Source organism: Chamaea fasciata, unplaced genomic scaffold, assembly GCF_029207755.1.
Source record: "Chamaea fasciata isolate MVZ Bird 193981 ecotype frontalis unplaced genomic scaffold, bChaFas1.0.hap1 SCAF_7, whole genome shotgun sequence".
In the NCBI taxonomy this organism is placed as follows: domain Eukaryota; kingdom Metazoa; phylum Chordata; class Aves; order Passeriformes; family Sylviidae; genus Chamaea; species Chamaea fasciata.
The window spans coordinates 55731796-55750055 of NW_027094092.1; the positions used below are offsets into that span (position 1 = coordinate 55731796).

Consider the following 18260-nt stretch of genomic DNA (forward strand, 5'->3'; position numbering starts at 1 on the left):
AAGTAATGACAACTAAGAAGGGAAGTGAATTGCTGAAAACAAGATCCCTGTAGCAGAAGTGGAGCGGTGCTGCTGCCGCAGGGCTGCGCGGTGCCGCACTGCCTGGGCGCTGCTGTGGCTGGCGATGGATGCTCCCTGTGTGTGAGCTGCTCCCCTTGCTGCAAAGGCAGCAGTCCTGTGCCAGCCCCAGTACAGCTGAAGGGGTGTATGTGCCTGTGTTGTTCTGCAACACAGCCATCTGATTTCTCTCGGTACAGATTAAGGAGAGTGGGAGTGAGAGTGGGTAAAGATGCAGGCAGATAATTCCTACGCAGAGGTGGGTAACAGTCACAAGACCTCACTATAAATGCACTCTTTAAACTGGAACTGGCACAAATTCCCTTGGCTTAAACCCACCACCTAGAGAATGGCTTCTACACCCTTTTGACATGTTAAAACCCACCTTCCTATCACAGTTATGATTTCAGTGTTGATTTATCAGAAGTTATTCATATGTTTGGAAAAAGTTGCTTCTCATTTTCCACCAAGCCAATTGTATTTCAAGCACTGAACAGCTCAGCTACAGGTGATGGACAGATAGTAAATTTGGCAAATACTTATCAAATGTTGCATCTGAGGAACTGAAGCGTGACAGGCCTGTAGGAGCTTGCTGACACACACAAATTTGTTACACGTCAGTCCATTGTCTTAGTATAGCCCAAATTACTCTTGGAAAAAGCAACAAAACTATTTGCAAAAGAAAACAGCATCTAGGTCCAAAAAAGCTCTTACATAAAGGAGAACAGGCTCTTATAGTCAGCAATGCTCCTCTGCCTGGATTGATTCCAGCTTCACGATAAATTACTACTTGGGTATTAATATACAATACTATGTATATATACATACATACATACATATTCAAGTAACCGTAGGAAAAAAAGACTCAAATAGTCAAAAGTCAAATTGCTAAAAAATACCTATGGCTGGAGCATTTATGCAGAGTTCTCTGGCCAACAGAAGGAAAGTTCTTCCCAGCACATAGACATTCACCTATTAAAAGACAAAAAAAGCATTATGTAAATCTTAAACCACAAATGTTTTTAATAGAACATTTATATGGAAAGGAGAAAACCCCAACTTTTGAAATCTTAACCTGCTTTAAAAAAATTCAAGTTATACAAGCAATATTCATATGTACAGGATAATACTCAGTGCTTGTCAAAATCTGCACAAATTAGCATTGTAAATCAAATCATAAGTTTATATTTAAAAAATTATAAAAAGTTGTTCATCATGCTCTTCAGTGGGCTTAGTGCTGCTCTGTAGTAGTTTTTCAGTTGTCACATTACATCATAAGGCATTAAGTTGACTTCCATGTAATATCAGTATATATAAAGTGTCATTTATCTTGTACCATTACAAAACTTGAGCAAATACAAGTCAGTGCAAATTTCAGTTCTGCATGATTATCTGTAGTGGCATAATTAAGTATTGCACAAGCACACACCAAACTTTTCACCAAATCAAGGAGTGGTGTTAAATGCCCCAAGGGTGATTTGTCATATCTTGCTGTTTGGACATTGCTTGGGATCACATTAAAAACATTAAGAACCAAAAAGTAAACCAAATAATACATAAATAAATCAGAAAAGCCCTAAACCACACCAAACCTGCTCAGGCACCAGGGACAGAGCTCTGCCCCTTGTCCCTTCTTCACTGCTGCACCCAGGAGGATGTAAATTGCTGGGAGGAGTTACTCTTCATACTCTGATTTGCAATTTACAGCACAGACAACCGTATTTGTATTTTACAAGTCTGAGGAAGTTTTCTTTCTCTATCTTAAGATGTGTTTTTGTGGTCAGCAAGAAAGGCGGGATATATTCCAGTTCCCAATCAGTCTCAAACATTCCCACGGAGCTCCGTGAACACCTTGCTTCCCCCAAGGCATATGTAAAGGTCAAGGTTAGTATGAAAAACTCCATCCTCCTACACTCCAAGCAAGTAGGTTTTTTTGGTTTGTTTTGAACAATGGTATATACTCTATGGCTTTTATGGAACAAAACTGCCCCTCTCTTTCCTGTGCCTGGACAATGACTGTATTTACTTTGCAGTCAATTCCACAACTGAGTGATGATTATGGTACAAGCCTATAGAATTAAAAAAACTATTACTCTTTCCATTTCATCAAAGAGCTTTGCCAACCTTAGTTTAAAAGCAAGCTTTCTTCCCAAGTGTTAAGATGGTTCTACCAAGCTAGCTAAAATATATGTATCTCAACAACAACCAAACCCCCAAACAACTGACCTATTTTCACCTAGCCCTTCAAAATGTTTACATGAAAATGTTCTTAATGTGTATTTTTCTCAAATATATTTTTAAAAAATCAGAAATTAGAACTTCAAAGAAATCCTCAGAATGATCACATGTCCTGAAAGTGACTTTGCAATCAATTATACATGATATGATGGTAATTCATCCCATATTTAGTGAAAAGTGAGTGTATTCCATGCTGTGTCTGACCAATGGTTGGACTGGCCTAGAAGATGCAAAAATATAGCCTTCAATTTTACTGCCCTTTTTCTTGCTGAAGTAGCAGACAACATAGAAGCACTATTCTAGGGGAAGGAAAAGAGCAAAACATACCATCTGAATGAAAAGTCTATTTACTAAGAAATAAGTCACCAAATCTTTTATAAATTTGAAAAAAATACACACCTACTGAATCTGGCAATTCATACTGGAGTCTGAGAGCGTGATTTTCCATGAGCCACTAAGACAGAACAGATATCACTAAAGCAAAATGTCTGCAGCCTTTCAGTTGGCTTTAGATTCACTGCAAGCTCAAAACGGGTTGTTTTGACCTTTTGTCTAAAAAATATTAACATAAAGAATGAGTGTTTGGCTGTAATCTCAGCCTTCTAAGCTGGCCGACCAAGTTACTATAAATCTTAGACCTCATCACTTAGATCTTGTTCTGCAAGGACGATTTCACCGCACAAATCAATAAAGTTACTTCAGTGGAGCCAAGTACATATGACGTTTTTGTTAGAGGCCTCACAAACGCATCTAGTTCTCTCATATTAGTCTAGAAATATAACCATAAAACTCTAATCCAAACAAGTATTTTTCCTTCTAGCTTTTCCCCTTGTCACGGCATCCAAATACTTGATGTTTGTCACCATCAAACCACGTCGCTCTCCAAGAAACTCCTCCCAAGCAAACTTTCCATAAATGCAATAATAAAGAGCAAATAAATATGAAGAGGCGTAAAGAAGCAGGTATTATTTTTTTTTTCTAGTGAAGTTCTAACAATCAAAGTGATTGCCAAATTAAATCCAAAGCAAAGACAAATGAATAATAAATGTGCTCAATGACTATTTATCCTTCTTTCCTTGGCATAACTAAAAGTCTCCTGATCTATGGTTTATTTGAGAAGTAATGCACTTAAATCTAACCTGCTTTTCCACTTGACCCTCACCATCACTGTTTTATGACTGACTTCAAGGTGCAGGCAGTGTATTTGCACAAAATAATAAATTAAAATAGAAATGGTAAATGAGGAAATTTTTTTCTTTGCTCACAAGCCCATTTCTTTGTAGTTTCTGGTTACTACCAATTTAGAAAGAAAGCAAAATATACAGTACAGTCCATATTTGTATTGATTTCCTCATGAAGCTCACACATTTTTAATGCCAGGGTCACAAAAAGAATCAGGAATATTTAATTGCTTCCAGGTTTTTCTGGCAAATCAGTAGGAAAAAAAAGACTTCAGGCCTTCTCAAACAATATGTTTCTCAACTTTAAAAGTTAACAGATATTCACAGGTTCTGGGGCACTTCTCATAAATGAAAAATTAAAGACAGCATAAAGTTCACCCGGAAATCTGTAATGCCACTAAACTCCTCGAACATGGTATTTAACATCTTCTGTGTTTAGTGGAAGGTGGCCCTTTCAGTAAAATTTTATTTCACTATCACTGATTTCAACTATTACTCACACACACACAGATCCCGTGATAGAAGAGATATGACATAAAATAGGCATTTAGAGAGGGTCTTTCTTTACTCTCATCATTTGGTTTTTCTGCACTCCATTAAGCTTAGAAAATTAAGAGAATTAATTTAGAGGCCTACTTTAATTTCTAGTTCTTTCTTCATTAAGAACTTCTTATAAAAATTCATATACTCCAATCCATCAAAAGCTTAACGTTCCAAATTTAGAATCATATGACATTTGCATTTATAAAACCTAATTTTATATGAGTTCTTAGAATGGTGAATAAACAAAAATGCCCTTCTAAAAGGATGTCTCTGGCTTAAACTTGAATTGGTGCAGCTTTAAAGCTTACCACATCAACTGCAGCCTTTTTTCCCCTTAATTTAAAAGGATCATACTGAAAAACAGTATTTTTCCAAACTCTCTCCAATCAAAACTGCTGAAGTGAGACAACTGTTTCATACACTTTCTTAAGACTTGTGCTCTATTTTTGCAGATTTTCACCAGATATTAAAATTTCCTAAACTTGATGCAATCACTAGGTTTAAGCATCAACACCAAAAGCAAAAGAAGGGTGTCAAACTCTGTTAGAGGGGAGATTTTAAAATATCTGCGTAGCCCGATAGTTTTTACCATATTCTCTTACATTCAACTCATATTTAACAGAGTAAGTTTACAAGTATGTAAACTCATCACAGATTTTTTTATTTAAAAGAAAAGGCAAAACACAAAAAAAACCAAGTAGCTTCTTTAGCAGGAAGACATTTTTCAGACAAAGAAGAGGTTTGTGCTCACCAAGGCACTGCAAAAACCTCTTTTTACAGGAGACCTTAAGATTCTCTAAGATGTTGTCCTTTACCAATAGTTAATTTCTGTTCTCATTATCAAACACATTATGTTAATTAAAAGGGGCATTTAGTGAAGGAACAGCTTCCAATTATTCAGTTACATCTTCACAACAAGATCCTTCTACTTGTTATGCTCTTTGCCCTTCACAGTATTTTTTGGAGACAGTCTTTTCATTTCACATCTGTCAGTCACCAGACACTGATTTCAAAGGGACACTTCCAGAGAGACCCTTATCCTTTCATAATTTCCTCTTGCTTTCACATCATGCCTGATCTGTTCACAAATACCAATGTACTTCCACTTTCAGAAATAACAACAAACACCTCATTTCCAGTAACACAGGAATTCATCAGTCTAACACCTACCAGAATTTTAAACTCTCCTGGGGAAACCGGGAATGTCCCATTCATACAGTTACCAGGTTACGTTAACTTCTGGACAGTAGCAAAAAATAAAGCTGCCACCACTGAATGGAAGATTTTGTTTGACCATAAGCTCCATAAAGTTATAAATCAATAGCCTTTCTACAAGCAATTTCCAAGAAGGCTTTTCATGACCATAGTGTGGCATTCTGGCAAAGTACTACAAATGTGACAGTGGTTAAGATATTCTTCTAGAAAGACAAAGACCGGGCAGTTGGAACACGATGAGAATTCACACTGTGAAACATCCATGGCTGCTTGCCTAAATAATTAAGCAAGCATGAAAAGCAAATGAGTTTTTAAGGAGAGTGTCTGTTGCTGGGGAAAGAGGCACCTGTGGTTATTTGATTCATTATTAACATTTCTAGTGTAGTAATGCCTGAAGGTCCCAACCAGGTTGTTTAAATTAACTCAATCAACAGCAATTTGCATAGGGGCAATAAAGGCAAATACAGTCAACATGTTAATAACTTTAGATGAACAAAGGGTATTAAAAACTGAAGCAAACCAGTAGTCTTTAAAAGAATACTCTATTTTACCTTTCTCCATGCAATAAACTGAAACTCCTGGGTTTTTTTGATCCATACTGCATTTAGAGCAGTCAAAAGGTAACACACAAAAATACAAACAAGTGCCAAACTCAGCCTGTCAACCTGTCGTTCAAAAGAGACACAAATCAAAATTAAGCAGCTTCCCTCTCATACTAGGCTTTAAAGCACTGCCTTCAGCCTGGGGACTCCAAAGGAGACTCTCCTCCTGCTAATGACATGTGTGGCAATCCTAGAGCCCTTCCTCCAATACCACAGCAGTACAAAAAGCCATTATCAAACCATCTACACAAGAAAGTCAAAGGGTAATAATTTGCAACAATCATAGAGGAGTCAGGGAGCCCAATGCTGCCTTTAGCGTAAAAAAATGAAAACAAGTCTTCAAAAGTAAGTCACGGTAAAAGTCCTTCTAGACAAGCAAGTACTGTTACTTGACTAGACAAACTGCAGATGAAGAAATAGGGGTCAGAGTTGTGTTTTGAAGTGGAAGAGAGACCAAGGAAGTACTAGTTACTGATTTTCACTTCTTGTGCATCCTCTTCCCTTACCTAGAACCACAGTGTAGTTCAGGTTGGAATGGATCTCATCAGGTCTCCAGCCCAACCTCCTGCTCCAAGCAGGCTCAGGCACAAGAACAGACCAGGTTGCTCTGGAACTTGAGAGCCTTGATGGATAAAAACTTCAAAACTGCTCTAAACGACCTGTTTCCATATCTGGCTGTCCTCACAGTGAAGAACCTTTTCTTGATATCAAGTAGAGACATCTCATTTTAATTAATTACATCCATCACTGGTAATTTTCCTGCTGCACACTCCTATAAAGAGCCTGGCTCTTCGAGAACATCAGCCTTGTTTAACAGCAGGGCACACCACAAGGCATGCTAAAAATTATATTCTATTAGGCTGAAACTGGGGATCAGAGCACTGCCAAGCCCCCTCCCCAAAGTCTTTTAGGACCCCATTGCAAAGACCATGACACTGGAGATGACAAGAGACTAAAAAAACCCCAGCCCTTTCTGAGGATGTGAAAGGCAGCCTTTCACCACACCGAGATCAAACTTCAGCCAAACAGTTCTCCAGGTGCAAGGAATGGGATGCTTGGAAAGATGGGAGAAAACCTAAACTTGGCCAAGGCTAGACAGGCTTTGCAGCTCTCCTAAACAAGCCAGGCCTGTCGCTTCGATTGGACTAACAAAAAAGCAAACAAAAGGGCTGATTGCAGACCTCTCTAAGGACTATATTTGCAAGTAAAATGCAGGATCTGAAAATATAAGCAAGTACTTTCCCTGTCAGAGACTGATGGCTGGTCGTCCTTCCAACTCAATCAACAAGCAGCACGACTGCTCGGCACAAGGAAGGCACCTGATTTGTAGCAGTGCCCTGGACATTTTCAGTTCATTTCAGATCATGCTTTGAAGTCCAAATGTATCAGAGGAATTCTGGATTCAACAACACTTTCAACAGATTTACAAGGTATAAAATGTATTTCACACAAAGATAAAACATCAAGGAAATTGCCTTTCCAATTAAAAAAAAAAGAAAAAAAAATTTAAAAAGAAGAAAAAAGAAAAAAAGAAAAAAGAAAATAGGAAAAAAAAAGAAAAAAAGAAAAAGGAAAAAGAGAAAAAAGAAGAAAAAAAAAAAAGAAAAAAAGAAAAAAAAGAAAAAAGAAAAAAAAGAAAAAAAAAAGAAAAAAAAGAACACTTTTTGTCTTTTCCCAAGATGGCAGCAATTTTGAAGCTCCAAAAGTTATTATGAAAATGCAGCAGTTCCCCAGTGGAACAAGACAAACTCCCACATCCCAGTCATCAGCATAAGAGGAAAACTGATACAACTTTTTACACAGACTGCCATTAACAGTGAAAATTAGTCTCCTCTATTGCTAAGTTTTAGCAGCACAATACTATCCTAAAAGCACATTATCTCTAGGGGGACAGCTTTTTATTTTTTTTTAATATTTTTAAGTCCCAAAGTAACTCCAGAAAGATAGGAAGAGAGGTACAAGTTAAAACCAGAGTCTAAGAGGTCATGCTTAGGATTCATCTACACCTTTTTTAGAAAAAAAGAAAAGGCTAAACAGATCATCAAGAGAGAAAGAATAGAAGACAGGTCTTTACACAAACACTGAGTTGCAGGTAACAGCAGATTCAGGACATGGTTTAGTGGTGATGGTTCATAGCTGGACTTAGTGATCTTGGGGGTCTTTTCCACTCTTAATGATTCTATGATTTTCTGGCTCTCAAATGCACCACAACCTATTTCAGGGTGTTCAGTAATTCAGTCAGCAGCCTCCATGAAGACAATCTGTAAGGATGTTTCCTGTGGTGAATTTCTTAAAAAATTCCTGCAGCCAGATGACAAAGAGCTCTGCAGGTCTCTCACCTCCCACTGCAACTGAGCTGCATCGAGAACATTCTGAAGAAAAATCTCAACATTTGCTATTAGTTTCTAAGCAAGAGCTGGTGCAGGTCAGCAGTAGCTCATTTTTTAGATTCAGATGCGATTTTTTTGGATATAAAATCAACATCTTTCTCATTTCACCAAGAAAATCAGTTACCTGGACCATTATAATAAATTTTGTACAGATGAGTATGAACAAATTAAATAATTCAGAAAAATAATACCACTGCCACTCCTACTACTGCTCTCAACTCTTCTTCCTTAAGGACACTTATATCCTAACTTCAGGATGGGAGAGCAGTCCTTGAAAAAAAGAGGCACTTCAAGGTAAAATAGTACTATCTAATGCAGTATTTTCAATAAACTAATTCTTTTTTAGGTCCAGGTTTTGTGGGCAAAGACTAATCTAAACAGAATATACTGAAATTTTCTGCCTGGGCCACAAATGTTTTGCTACCAAGGTGGTTTGGGTGGTTTTTTTGGTTTTTTGGGGTTTTTTTGTTCTGTGTTTTTTTTTGTTAGGGTTTTTTTTTTTTTTTCTTGGTTTGTAGTTGTGGTTTTCTGTTTGGTTTGTGGTTTTGTTTGTGGGGGTTTGATTTTTTTTAAACAGACTTGGGGTAGGAGAAAAAAATATCAAGCTAGAACCTGAAAGTCATTTACATATTCTTAAACAGGACTTTCTGGATAGGTAGAGTTAACAATAACATTCAACATTCCCGTGTGCTCAGATTCACCTCAAAGAAGCCATAAAGTAGAAGACAGTGTATCAGAAGATACAGTTAAATGCAGTTAAATCTTGGATTTTTCTCTTTCAGGGGTTGATTATCTCCCTACTAGTAATGCATTTCTGTCTCTCCCATCTTCTCAGTTACCCCTCTTTAACCTTTTGTTCCTCATAAGTCCCATCTCAGCATCTTTTCTGGCTGGAATGCACAGAGGGGAAAAGACAAATCATTCAATCTTTCTTGTCTGTTTCTGCTGACGATACATCTTTTCCTTTTCCTCTTACAGATACAATACCTCTTCTAGTTCACATTGTGACTATTCTTCATATTACTGTGATCATTCTATTTCAAAACCATCACCATGAAAAATTACCTGTGTTTAGAAGGAAACAAACCTCCCATTCTACACATGTACTGTTTGGTCGTGAGCAATCAAAATAATTCAATCAGAGTTTAGAAAAGAGAAGAAAGTTACTAAATTTCAGAATTAAACATTCATTTGATTATTGCAATTCCAGCAGATTGCTTCAAGCAATAAATAGTCTTCAGAGGGATGCCATTTACCAAGACAGCTGGGAGGACAAAAATAGATGCAAGTAACCTACTCGCATTGTATGTAAAACAGTTGTAACAGAGAGAATGAGGGTAAGACAACATATGTCAGTACAGCTTTCTATTTCCACAGACAGAGCAAGTTCGTATTTCTCTCAAAATACATATTATAAAACACAGTTCTGAAGTGCACGAATACATTTACACAGCATTACCTACCAAAAAGGTTATTTCTGTCTTCAACAACTGTTGTTTTAAAAATATGCAGCATCTGACCCTGTGCCACTGCAGTGACTCTGAATCCTGATGAAAGGATCATACTAACTCTTGCTACATTATTTGCAGCATTAAAAGCAAAAAAAGTTTTGGACATTTAATTGTACTGAAAAATTACTCACATTTCCAACCCCAGTGATTTTCCACTCAGGATTTTTACAGAAAAACTAAAAAACATCTTAAACTTTAACAATTTAAAAAAAAAAAGTCAAATTAAAAAAGAGTACAATACCTGAAGAAGGTCGCTGAGGTCAAGTAACATGTCTGTGAAAGAAGTCAAGGAATATACACGCTTCTTGAATGTGACAGTATTTCTTAATTTCATTTCATTAGCAAGCCAAAGAAAGAGAAGAAATAAATCCAGGTTAACTGTCAAAGAAACCAAATATGGGTTAGGTCAATTCACCACTTATGCTAACAGCCAACATCCAGTTAATTGTTCAGCTGCCCAAAACACCCTGCCAGCACCTGCTGAATTTGCTGCTCAACTTGTCTCTGTGAAGTGATGGTCTCAAAGAACAAGGCAACCACTTGTGTGACCTACAATACTCACCATATCCTGCAGCCCGAGACAGATCCAGTGGTAAAGGGATCCTGTGCTCGGCTGAGAGCCCACCTGCAGTGCTGCATCCACTGGGATCCCAGCACAGGAGGAACACTGAGCTGCTGGAGAGATTCCAGAGGAGGACACCAAGATGATCAGAGGGATACAGCAGCTCTGATATGAGGAAAGGCTGAGAGCATTGGGGTTGTTCAACCAGGAAAAGAGAAGGCTTTGGGATGACCTAATTGCTTTTGGTCGGAAAGGAGCCTGCAAGCAAGATGGAGAAGAGCTTGCAGTGCAGGAGAAGGGGGAATGGCTTCAAATTCAGAGTAGGATTACACTGGATACTGGGAAGAAATCTGTTAGTGTGAGGGTGGTGAGGCCCTGGCACAGGTTACCCAGAGAAGCTGTAGATGCTCCATCCCTAGATGTGTTCAAGGCCAGCTTGGATGGGGCTTGGAGCAACCTGGACTAGTGGAAGGTGTCCCTGCACATGGCAGGGGGTGGAACGAGATAATCTTCAAGGTCCCTTCCAACTCAGGCCATTCTATTATTCTATGGTAACTAAAACCAGTAACAGCATCGAGATAGAATATTCATATTACACTTAAGAATATTAAGCATCATCAGATGGAAGAGCAAACTAAAAAAACTGAAATAAAGTTTTTTTTGTCCTCTTCTATGAGGACCAATCAAAGAACTGGAAAGGGAAAGCTGCTTGGGCTACTCCCTTCCCCAGCCAAGCAAATCAGCTGTTACCTTTCAGTTTTCACTCCCTTACTGATATCCTGTGCTGCTGCAAAATATTAGGTCACCATCTACTCATTATGGGCACTCTTGGAAAACATAATAGCTAAAAACAAGCCAAACCACTACAAGTTTCCATTAGATTTAACTGAAAGCAAGCACACTTACGAATGCATTGTTTAAACAGCATCAAAAATAGAGAGAGAGGAGGAAAAAAAAAAAGGCACCACAAAGCCCAAAGTGCAAAGGTAGCCCTTTTACTGCTGTTCATGAGCACATGCCAGATCTCCTATCAGCTACTCAGGTGTGGCTTTACCTGTTGTAAAAAGGTTCTGGTTTTATTATTAAAAGGAGTGTCAAGGTAAAGTGTGAGAGAAGGGGAGAGGGTGAGGCAAGCAAAGAAAACATGTATTCAGGGCTGTATGTGAGGTTTTTGTATGCAGCTATGTGTTAAGAAATCCAGCATTAAATAAAACGCAGAGACATCGGTGTAGTTTGGTGCACACTGTGGTAACGTAAGTATTAGTGAATGTTCTTCAAGTAAGCCAGAGTAATAGAGTTCACATTTCTCCTAAACATTATCAGCTGTGGAAGGAGAGTAATTCAGATAACGTAATCAGTTTATACATAAACATTTTCCCTGTTAAGAACTTTTATCCTTGAGCATTTCTACCCTTAGTTTGCATTTGAAATTGTATGAATGTACTCCAAATTTGTTACAAAATTTAATACATTATGTTAATATTATTTGGTGGAAATTAATTTCCAAATTAAAAAAAAACCCACAGCATAGCTGGGTAGCTAATTAGGTGAAAATTCAGTGTGGCTCTGAAAAAAAATCAGAAATCCATTATAGGTAGTATTATGCAAGACATTACTGTAATCTGAAATTTTAACACAGTAAAGGAAACTGCTAACAAAAACCATCTGTAAAATACACAGCTTAGAAATCTACACAGAGAAATACTGAATTCAGTGCAATTTTTTTTTTAAAGTGAAAAAAGAGAAAATGGAAAGACTTTAGCAATGCAATTGCCAAGGAACCATAATAATTGTCAGCTCATCAGACAGATCTAGGAAGAAATCACAATGCCAGTTTTGTGCTCAAGAAATATTCTAAGTCTGAAAATGTTCTCAGCTCACTATTGACTTGAAGTGCTTGATTATTCTATGCCCACCCTGAGATACCGTCCCCAATGAGACAAAGTAAAACTATCACTCATATCTGATAGATCTCACCACAATTTAGGAGGAAAAACCCCAAAACACACACACAAAAAAAAAGCATCTCATCGGTTATTGAGGCACCAAAGTGAGTAACTGAGTGGTCCTAGAGCTTGGCTGCTGTCAGTGGAGACAGGAGGAGTCAGAAGGAGCATCAGTGCTAATTCAGATTTTAGGGGAGCTGGAGAGGTGCTTTTTTAACCCTGGCATTTCAGTTACAGTCATGAAATCTGTATACCAGAATATTCTTCAAGCTCCTCAAACTTTTAAATACCCTTTGGTGGAAAATCTAAACTTACTAACACATTACAAATGCTTTGGCTTTATTACTGTAAGGAAAACAACTCCACCTTTTTGTCCAAGAAGAAACAGAGTGCATGGGATGCATTTATAGTGACACAAGATCAGAGCTAAGGAGCTGGGAAATTCAGTAGCAGGGTTCAGAGAGCTCTGAATCAGTTTAGAACTACACTACAGATGCTTTAACACACAGTCCCTTGCTCCTTAGAGAAGTTAGCTCACATGTCCACTGAAAATTGTAAGCAAAGGTCACAGTAAAAATGTGGCACTTCTGGATTTCATTTAAGGTAGCCTCCAGCAATCTCTCTCCCTGATTACATGTGTAGCTACTACAGCAAAGCAAAAGGGGAAACTTGAGTCATGCAGTAGCACTGGGTTGGCCTTTACTATGAATATTGTGGGCACGATTATCAGCAGGAAGTAGTTGTAAAAACAGGCCGTTGTTTTCAAACTTCTTTTCAGAGCTGGAACAGTTCAGGAGAACATACAACAACAGCTGAAAACAGCAGATAATACTTAATATGTATTCAAAAATTATACAATCGTAAGACAAATGTTTTCTTTGAGGCTGGAAGAAAACAATGGTCATTTCACATATGGAGACTGCTACCCACATGGCAAAGCTCCTAAAGGGATGGAAAGCTACTGGTATTGTAGACATACCCATGCAAATAACACGAAGGGACTTAGGTTATAAAAGTGCCCAAATTAAAAAAAAAAAAATTGAAAAGAAAAAGCATTAACACTTTTAACTTTGCTATTAATTCTTTACGCAAGTTTCAGCAAGGTATGCAACTGACTGTCCATCACTAGAAATGTCTAAATGTCTACATCAAAATGAGATAAGTCTAAAGGCATTATGTCAAAAAATTAAATTCAAGGGAATCCTTTGGCCAGCATGATGCAAAAGGTCAGACAGAGTGGCCAAAATGTTCCCTTTCTGCCTTTATAATCCAAAAATCTGTGGATAATATGAGAGCTCCATGATTCATAGCAATAATGACCTCATTCTCAGCACCAGAGGAAACAAAAGTTCATGAAGAAATGAATAGTACCGGAAACCTAAAACCCAAAATACCAAAACAAACATGCATTTGTACTTCAGAGAGACCTACATTTTACATACTCCAGCAATCCTCAAGTACTTGGGCAGCAAAATCCCCCTGATTTTCCATAATAACATCTAGCAAGAGGGAAACCTGCCATTTGCAGGAATAAACTGCACAAGACACCGTTAAAATAACAACTATCATTTACAATAAAGTTGTTACCCCTCCTAAAAAAAATCTTTAAAAAGTTAAAATCTTTAATGTCTGACAATCTACAATAATCAGGAAACTTTCAGATTATTTCATACTGTGTTTCAAAATTTTTCCATTGTGTAGGATGTCGTATCTGGGAGAGACAGGCCTGTATTAAGAAGCAGAGGGAAGACAAAGGGTCCAGTATTTATTTTAGTTAGTTACTTAGCTTTTTTAAGTTACCCTTGGAACATTTTTTACTTATTTTTACAAGCTTACTACAAAAGCAGCCATACCATGGAAGGAGGACTAGTGCCAAGGAACTGTGACTGCAAGCCACTCAGCAGAAATTTGACATCCATAAAAGTCCTGCTGACTGTAATGAAGTGTCACCTTTATTCAGCTTAAGCTAAAATCCTTTCTGTTTCTCACAAAAGCTATATCCAGATCCATTAAATATATAAAATATTTAAACATAATCTCACTTTCTGTACTCAACAGCAGCAATTCGGATGCAAATAAAAAAGCAAAGCTTAATAAGAAACACATCTGAAAAGAAAAAAAAATCTGAGTATTAAAACAAAATTTTCTCAAGTTTTTACTGGAAAGAAATATTTGCAATTTCAGTGTCACAGCTCTGGATAAACTAAATAACAAATGGGAATTTCCCAGAAGCACTTTTTTTAACAAACACAAGGAGATAAGACAAAAAGGAGGGTGAACACAGAATTAGGGGGAAAAACTAGTGATAGCATTTGGCTGGCCCAGAACCCAGTTTTTAGCCTTTCAGATCGACACCCAATTCACGATCTTCCCCTTCCATAATCTCATACACCATATGATTGCTGATTATAACTTATCAGGCTTGCACCTCTGCTGCTTTACAAACTTTCACCATTTTAATTAGCTATTAACTGAGACTGACTGACAACGCGAAATGTTTAAAGTAAACATTTCTCTTTCCAATGACACCGAACTAAAACAATTAGAAAATAATACCCAAACTCAATTCTTTTGTAGAAAACTCATTTCTGACAGGTCTAATGAAAGCTTTGCCTCGAGGCTGAATCCCTTCAGAGCCAGATTCCAAAATGTCTCCCTTCTCCAATTTTGCCTCTGCAGAGAAGTCCATGTAGCACAGGCTGCACTCGAGTACACAAATAAAAAACAGCATTTAACAAATGAAACTGCTAAGCACAAACGCTGGTTTTAGAAAAAGCAATCTTTATTTATGTGTAGATTACTGCATGATAAAAAAAGAACTGCATTTTGGTCTGCAGGGTTTTTTTCTTCTTTGCACACAGCTGTATGGCTGTGTTTCATAGAAGTGTATTGCCCTAAACTCTGTATTCTAAAATCCCCAATTTGAAACTGAAAAGCAGTACCCCACTCATTCCCCAAGTCTATCAGGATGTTTCTGAAGCAGTTCTCTTTCAGCATGTGCAGCCTCACCACCTGCATTGCTAAGGCAAAGTCAGCAGCAGTAATTCAGCATCGTGCAAGCACCAGGCAGATCAGAGAGCAGACAGGCATTTGGGGCTGCATTCAGCCTGCCTGATTCCCTGGCATTAACTGAAAGGGTTACAAGTGGGGCTTTCTGGCTCACCTAAGACCTTTGACACCAGCTCTCCCCAGCTGCATCTCCAGCAGCTGCAGACAAATCTGGGCTGCTGCAGACAGGAGGGATACAAGACCTGCAAGCTACAACAACCTTCAGACTCCAACGCACGTACAGTTCGCTCTTTCCTAAATTACTGCTCCTGCTTTTCTCAGTACTTGTCTTCAGAGTCACTGCCATTTAGAGGAACATTTTCCAAAGCACCCAGGCTGGCTGAATATGCAGCGAGCGTTCAGCACTTCTGAAAACTCTGCCCTTGGAGAACGTGGTCTTCAAAGAACTGGGGCTAAGCTGTGCTCCCAGTGTCACTGACTTCAAGTAAAAAACCTGCTTCGTGGGGTAGTGCCAAGTATTTACATAGTCACATGTAAATTTATAACACAGTGCAACACAACAGAAAAGAAAAAAAAAGGAAAAGATACATTTCTTGTCTCAGAATGCTTGTATAGTCAACTTGCAATTATACAGGGTATCAAAGGGATAAAATATGCAAAGAATATCCATACTAAGCCCCTGAAAGATTAATCTAGTTAGTATATTTGCTTAGGGAAAAGAAAAATTAAGCATAGAATGAAAATGTAAATATTAATTTTAAAGTTCTGAGAGACATGAGGTTAATCTTCAACTTGAATGATATGGCCGTGTATAAATAACAGTTGGCTATATTCAAACAACAAAAAGTCTCCAAACAAGAAAGAGAGACCCCGTCCCCGAACAGTAAATTGAACAAGCACTGGTGAGGGAAAACAAGAGAGGTTGCTAGGAGAAGCAAGGTTTAAGGAAGAACTTAAAAGAAGAGCAGGGCTGGCAGATGAGAATGGGAGAGAGGTAGCAGGAAAGGAGCAAAGCTCAAGCTGCAAGGGTGAAAAGAAACCAGAATAAATTGTAAAATCACTGCAGAAAACACAAGCAGCTATGAAAGTGCACAGTCCAAAAATCTGCACAGAGTGACAATGTGATAATAAAGTGGACTTTTACAAAGAACCTAGGAAGGAGGACATTGATAGTAAAGATTTAAGTAAATGTAAAGGAGTTCAGTTCTCTCTCTTTTCTGTGTGCACAGAGTCTATAAAGGTTATGACTTTTGTACCAGCAGTGAAAGAAAAGTTCCAAAGAAGTCAGAGGTGCAGACTTAGAAGAACTATTCTGAGATGCCTCTCAAGTATTCAGCACAGCAGCAATGCACACATTTGGAAACATGAAGCAGCTGGCTGAGAGAAGCAGCAAAGGAAAATCACTGCCTGCTCAGAGATGGCAGAGGAAAACCAGCAGAGTCATGAGCCTGACACTCTGCTTTTTCAGAAATCTCCAAACACAAGAGTTTGGAAATATGTAAAAATATGAAAAAAAAAAAAGAAAGAAAAGAAAAAACCCAAACCCTGTCATAACTAGCTTGATTGAAGTTCATCACTACCCCCTCCCCATGGCTGCTATTTGTGTAGCAACATGGCAAACCAGCCAAAGGAACTGCCTGAAATTAACAGGTTTTTCTTTTCTTTTTTTCTTTGCCTGCTTTCAGCTGGATTAACTCCCCAGTTCACATGTAACTGCATAAACACCTGGGCTGACAGAAGGCAGGGGATGGACTGAGGGAGGACTGAGAAAGCAAGGCCAAAGCAAGATAACTTCTGTCTGAGGCTGTGCCAGCTCACAGCGGCTTAAAGCATTCTCCAAAACTAGAGCCTGAGACAATCTCTCCGTCACCCATCCCAGCTTCTCAAATTTCTCTTTAAAGTTTGCACAGTTTTCCCCACTTGCGCCAAAACACAAAGGCCTACCTCATCTGAAAGAGAAAAAACAAGTAAGCAGTTACTGCAGAGTAACTGCTTTATAGCAACCCAAAATGTTATAAAACTGATAACACCTCCCTTGTTATAAGTAGAAACACAGTTCCTGTACGAGAGTTGTCACAGTACCACTCTGGTTTTACCCACAGTAAGCACTCACCTCACCTACACTTCTTTAAAAAAGTAGCATTACAGTGCTCAATTAGATCAGAGTAAAGCCAAATTCTGTGGACACAGAATGTTTTACATTTCCCATGCCAGGAGCCAAGGTATGTAGCTTTCATACCCATACTGAGGCAAATGCACTGGTATTAAGTGCTCCTGGGTGAATTATCTCAGCAGACCTTTGCTGAGATGGGAGCACGGCAGCTGTTGTCCCCGCACTGGGACACGCACACAAACTCAGATGCTGCTTTCCTGCCACGATCAGTGGACATAATTTATTCAGGCATAGGCAATGATCTAATATCATACACATAAAACACTGTCACTCATTTAGCAAAAGAAAAAAAAAATTTTTTTTGACACTTGAGCCTTTGTTTTAAGAGAAAACACCGAAAGGAATGAATTGCATCCTTGCCCTTCCCAGGCTGCTGGCTCCTCAATGGCCTTTGGTGTTTGGTGGGAAGTACAACAACGGGATGTGTTAAATTTCCCACTCTCAAAGGCCTTTAAGAGAGCTATCTCTGCATATATCACATAACACAATGCCAGACCCTTCTCTATCAGATGCCCACAGGCACACACCTGCAGAAACCTTTCATTACCTGAACTGCACCAAAGTGAGCCCCTGTGTTCTGGAAGTGGGCACTACAGGAATACCTTCCCTCCCAATGGTGTATTCCTGCTGACCAGAAAACCTCACCTGGGCAGGTGGAAGAGCTCTCTGTGCTCTCACCCTCCCTCACACCCACAGCACTCCACTGGGAAAATGTCAGGTGTTATGGCTTCATGGATGGCTGGCTCTCTCTTGGGGCATGGGTGGAGAAATGCTTCCACAGATGCTACCGAACTGTTAATTACTATTCTTGCACTAATCAAAGTTCAATTAAA

General features: G+C 38.5%; 1 protein-coding gene across 1 annotated transcript in view; it reads right to left on the reverse strand.

Moving 5' to 3' along the window:
• The window catches only part of BRF1 (BRF1 RNA polymerase III transcription initiation factor subunit), a 172939-nt gene that overhangs the window by 93936 nt on the left and 60743 nt on the right, over positions 1 to 18260 (reverse strand). Inside the window, exons 4-5 of the mRNA XM_066188970.1 lie at positions 9979 to 10010; positions 957 to 1029 (exon numbers count right to left, since the gene is read on the reverse strand). Coding sequence (XP_066045067.1) covers positions 957 to 1029; positions 9979 to 10010 — 105 coding nt within the window. The remainder of the gene's footprint in view (positions 1 to 956; positions 1030 to 9978; positions 10011 to 18260) is intronic.